This window comes from Mandrillus leucophaeus, unplaced genomic scaffold (assembly GCF_000951045.1).
Source record: "Mandrillus leucophaeus isolate KB7577 unplaced genomic scaffold, Mleu.le_1.0 Scaffold21, whole genome shotgun sequence".
NCBI lineage: Eukaryota > Metazoa > Chordata > Mammalia > Primates > Cercopithecidae > Mandrillus > Mandrillus leucophaeus.
This window is the reverse complement of record NW_012102143.1, coordinates 2,384,029-2,389,310: the sequence shown is the minus strand read 5'-3', so window position 1 is coordinate 2,389,310 and position 5,282 is coordinate 2,384,029. Positions and strand designations below refer to the sequence as shown.

General features: G+C 56.4%; 1 protein-coding gene across 2 annotated transcripts in view; it reads right to left on the bottom strand.

Annotated features, from left to right (window-relative positions):
* The window catches only part of MROH2A (maestro heat-like repeat family member 2A), a 62,480-nt gene that overhangs the window by 37,619 nt on the left and 19,579 nt on the right, over positions 1-5,282 (bottom strand). The window contains exons 6-11 of one of the 2 annotated variants that reach the window (XM_011980273.1): positions 3,188-3,286; positions 2,259-2,410; positions 1,605-1,722; positions 596-723; positions 296-374; positions 28-141 (exon numbers count right to left, since the gene is read on the bottom strand). In XM_011980273.1, coding sequence (XP_011835663.1) covers positions 28-141; positions 296-374; positions 596-723; positions 1,605-1,722; positions 2,259-2,410; positions 3,188-3,286 — 690 coding nt within the window. Of the gene's footprint in view, positions 1-27; positions 142-295; positions 375-595; positions 724-1,578; positions 1,723-2,258; positions 2,411-3,187; positions 3,287-5,282 lie in introns of both variants that reach the window. The other variant, XM_011980272.1, reaches the window with a different exon arrangement.

Genomic DNA, 5,282 nt, shown 5'->3' with positions numbered 1-5,282 from the left:
CTCCCCCACCCGCCCTGCCTTGCTCACCATCTGCGCTCACTATAGCCCTAATCAGATTCAGAGTCCCCACGCGGACGGCCTCCTTGTTTGTCTCCATCTGGCTGAAGAAGAACTTCATCAGCTCCTTGGGGTAGGAGCGAGCTGCAGGGTGGAAGCACGGCTTTAGTCATGCTCACCGGGTCCAGAGCAGGCCCAGCAAGGCAGTCCCAGGCCCAGCGCTCAGAGGGGCCGGGACCCCTAGCGGCCCCCTGCAGTCCTCGGGGCAGGCGGGGAGCACCCTGCCACAGAGCCTCACCGAGGGCTACGAAGCAGTGCACCATTTCCATCAGGTTCTGGCTGCTGTACTGATGCTGGGCCGGGGCCTTGTTGCACACCTGGGGAGGGATGGGCAGTGAGGGTGGAGGAAATCACAGGGACACAGGTGCAGGGACAGCTCAGCTGACCATGCCTGGGGCTGCATGAGCATCACAGCCTCATACCCCATCCGATACAGGAAGGCACACGAGTGAGTTGTGGGCCAGGCCACCTCCCGCCGCTGGCTTCCTGCTGATCCACCCAGAGAATGCCCTTGTCCAGCCCAGCTTGCAGGCCTCACCTGGACATGCAGTTCTGTGAAAATGGTGTGTAGCTGCATTTGGGGGACGGGGGTGTTGGTGATAACTGACACTTCCAGGATCTGCCTCAAGACCTGCAGTGGATAGGCAAATGGTGGCAGGTGACCTTCTACCAACTCAAGGTCAAACTCCAGACCCTTGCTACTCAGGGGCCCACTGACCCACTGAGCATCAGGATTCCCTGGGAACTGATTAGAAATGCAGACTCTCAGGCCCTACCCCAGTCCTGCTGAATCCAAGCCTGCATTTCACCCAGCCCCCAGGTCGTTCCTAACCACAGCAAGGCTTGGGAAGTGCTGCACTAGGCTGCTGAGTGTGGCATTCGAGGACTCCCTTCACCTAAAAGTGAATCCCATTCTTTAGCCAGAATGATCTACAAATGGCTCCTAAATCAGTCACATCCCTTTCCATTCCTTGCTTTAAGAGCTGATACCCACACCCTGCTTATAGATGAGTGATCCCTTTACATGGGCACCAGCCCCAGTCACAGCTCCACTCGGAACACTGCAACGGCTGCCTCTCACACATCTTAGCCCTTTACCAAGGCTGCCTTGAGTTGACTGGTGTCCTTCCCAAATTCAGGCTCGCCCAGAATCTGAGAATGTGACTTATTTGGAAATAGGGTCTTTGTGATGGAATTAGGTCAGGATCTCAAGGTGAGATCATCCTGGATTTTGGGTAGGTGTCCTTGTAAGAAGAGGACAAGGAGCACAGCGCTGCCGACACCCTGAGTTTGGACTTCTGACCTCCAGGACCAGCACCTGGTCCCTTCCACCCGGAAGGGCAGTGTTCATTTCCCATGGGTGCCAGGCTCCACGCCCCTCACAGGGCACAGATGTCGGGTTGCTGACACAGCATCAAAATATCTGACATTCCCCCCGGCTTCCACTCATACCCCTTAAACACTTGGGAGCCCCCAATTCCCTAAGCCTCCTGCCAGAGCCGTGGCTGCCTGGCCGCTCACCTGTGTGATGAAGAGCGCCTCCAGACCGCCCTGGTACTCCGCCAGCAGCAGGGGGATGTAGTCGTAGACCTGCTCCCGCAGGTCATCATTGGGCAGGAGGAGGCCGAGCATGGGCTTCAGGGACCTGATCACCCCCAGCTTCACCTGCCACCGGAAACCAGCTCTTGGACTCATTGTCTCACGATCCTCCAGCAAGGACAGTGACCTCAGCCCCACCCACAGAATCCAAGGACACAGGACAGAAGGGGCCTCCAAAGCAGAGCAAAGCCTTTTCTGCACAGGCGGCCGGGTTTGAGTCCCTCCCACTTAGCAGCCACATGACCTCAAGCAGGTACTTAACCTCTCTGTGCCTGAGTTTCCGCTTGTGTCAAACAGTCCTATATCACAGAGGGGTGTGAAAATAGCTCCCATGGGTAAGACGCTGGTAGAGGGCCCAGCATGTAACAAGTGCTCTCAGGATTATCACCAACCTTCATCAAGGCTGGCCTCATGAATGAGGCTCCTAGGTCCCAGCTGTTCAACATCTATGAGTTCCCCCGCTCTGCCATGAGTCAGGTCACTGCCCTCTGGGTCCTGGGAGTAAGGCTGGACCCGATGGTCTCTCAGCACCTCCCGGCCCCACAGGCTGGGGAGCTGTGGCCTGGGGACCACCAGGCCCTCCTAAGAGGGGCGCATCTCACCTCGGGGTTGTGGTGCCTCAGCCACACCGTCACAAAGTAGCGATACATGGGAAACACCTTCAGGGCAAATTGCTCCTCGGTCATCACGGGGTACACGCTCTCCTCCAGGTGCTTCAGATAAAACTGCACCGTCTCACAGAAGGTCTCCATGGCTACCAACGGCAACGAGGGGGCGGGGATGCACTTGGCGTCAGAGGGGCTGGAAGCAGAGCTAAGCCTTCCCAGCCCAGCTTCCCGGAAGGAGCGCTGATGCCGTGCCATAGCGCGCAGGCTGCACCCTGCCCTCCCAGCCCCCCGCAGCACCTTCATTTTTACCCTGCGTGCCTGCGTGTGCGAGAACCGAGCACTCAGGGGTGTCTGAGTCCCTCTCCTTCAAGGACACAGACGGGGTCAAGGGCGAGGCCTGGAGTATGACCCTGCCACATCCTGGGGACTCCAGGTCAGAGGGCAGGGAACAGTGAACACATGTGGCCCTCTTTTTCTCAGGCACTAGGGCTTTTTATAAGCCCACAAGAACTTTAAGTAATCAAAATCTGGGGCAAAGTGATCAGATTGAAATAGCATCTAAGACCAGGCCCCGTCAAGCTTCACGTGGAGCCGTTTTCCCCCATCTCCCTCTCTTGTGAATGCTCATTGCTGTTCTGTGGTCTCCTGAAGTGCTTAACTACAAAACAAGTTAAATGGAGTCACAGTAGCAGCTTGTTCCGTCTAAGCCGGGATCTTCTAAAAGGCCCCCACTGGGTCTCAGCCTCTTGTGCCCCAGGGAGCCAATCAGAGGCCACACAAAGTAAAAGATTAGGCAAACTTCTTTGGAGAACAAATGACCAGGGCACCTCTTTTTCAACAACCCCTCCATCTGCTCCTTACCCGGCAGTCTCCCTCCGGCGCCCTGATGGAGCCAGACCTGCAGGCCCAAGCGGGACACTCACCACCACAGATCGCCTGGCGTATCTTGGCTTCATTGGCAAGTCTCAGCATGGTGAATATGGTAGCCAGGGTGATGCCCATGTATGGCATGAACTCAAACACTGTGAGGTTGTGAGGGATCATTACAGGGAGTTGGGGCCGGGGGTGAGAAGGAAGAAGGCAGAGAGGCCAACCCTGCTGCCCTCCACCTCCAACCCCTGACAGTCCAGAGCAGGCTTAGCCCTCTGCCCTGGCTGGGGCCCAGGAAATAGTCTGGGAGTCAGAAAAGCATTAAAATGTGAGCTAGAAGCAGGTGACACAGGAAGAAAGCCAGGCAAAAGGGGAGGAAAGGGAAGAAGAGAGAGGACCAGGAGAAGGAAGAGGAGGTCAGAGAGAGGGAGGGAAGAGAGGACAGAGGAGCCCCAGGGAAGGGTGGGCAGGAAGCAGAAAGAAGCAGCTCCCAGAGTGCGTTCATCCTCCGGGACGTTCTTGGTTGAACACAGAAGCAGGGAAACAGCAGGTGGGGGGACGTTCTTGGTTGAACACAGAAGCAGGGAAACAGCAGGTGAGAGCAAGAAACTGAGAGAAGGCATGAGGCCAGCAGAGAAAAAGAGCAGATGGAGAAAGGAATCACAGAGAATGGGAAGAAAGGGAGCCATAACAGGCTACCCTGTGACAGGAGGCAGGCCCCTCCGCTCCACCCACCCTGAGTGCACCGCCGTCTTCAGACTTCATAATAATGAGATTGTATATATGTATACTAATGAAATAATAATAGAACCCACATGACTCCTCTGGCTGGGCCCCCTCCCTCCGGCGCCATCCACGTGTCCCTCTCTTCTGGGCCTCTGGCATGAGCACCCAACAGGCCGGTGTCTTCCCTTCCCTCCACAGGCCCCCTCGCTGCTGTCCCTTGTCCTCTTTCCAGGCCTGCCTTCCCTTCCTCCCCTCCCACTCCATCCACACCTTTATCCCCAGCAAGCCGTGAAGCTCTTCCAACTCCACCTTCTCCAGTCTCATCTGACTGGACCTCTTGGCAGGATGGGCATCACGGGGGCCTCCACCCCTTGAGATTGTTCTCCCTGTGCCAGGCCTCACATTCCACGCTGTCTCTTACGACTCCTCCTGAGCCTTGCCAATGTCAGGACCCCTCCGGGCTGGGTCCTCCCTCTACTTTCACTCCTGGTATCAATGACTTTGAACATCACCTACACTCTGAGGTCACCAAGAACCAAAGCCAAGCCCAGACCTGCCCTCTAAACTCCGCATCACAAATCAACTGCCCCCTCCGCCTCTCCCCTGGGGCCTCCCACAGGTAACATGAGCTCCACACACAGCTCGAAGTTCTTCACTTGAGCTCCCAACTCTCAGTGCTGCTAGCTCGGGAAAGGAGGTCAACACGCTCCCACTGGCTTGCTGCGTCCTCTCCTTCCCCCGCCCTCAGCAGGTCCCGTCTCAGAGCCCCTTCCCACCTGTCACCCCTCACCACATGCTTCCCAGCCCAGCCACCAGCACAAGTACCCACCTCCTAGTCCTCTCCAACCAGGCAACAGCCAGAAAGGCCTTCCCAGAACCTACATTCACCAGGCGACCCTGAAGCTTAACATGCTTTGATAGCTTCCTAGTGCCCCAGGTGACGTACCCAAGGCCCTGCCTGACTCGTCCCCTCATCTTCCTCTCACTCCTTAACTCCAGCCACAGCCACTTCTCAGCTCTTCAGAGAATCCAAGCTCTTCTCTGCCCCAGAGCGTCTGCAATATTCTCTCTCTGTGGAATGTTCTCCCCATCCCATGCTTCACACGGACGTCCTCCTCTCTGCCTTCAGGTCTTAGCTGAAATATCGCTACCTCACTAAAGGCTGCAGAGATGGGGTTCCCTCCCTTAACCAGATCTCAAATGCCCATTTGGCTGTTCTCGTCATACCCGTCACCTCATGTTATAAACATCTATTTCCTTGTTTGCCTGTTGGTCCTTTCTGAGCACAGGAGCTATGAGTGTCTTACTTATTGTAGTGGCCGGGTACCTGCCACAAGACCTGCGTGGAGTAGGAGCTCAGTGCATGCTTCTGGGATGAAAGGAAGGGAGGGAGGATGGAGATGGAAAGAAGGAAGGAAGGAA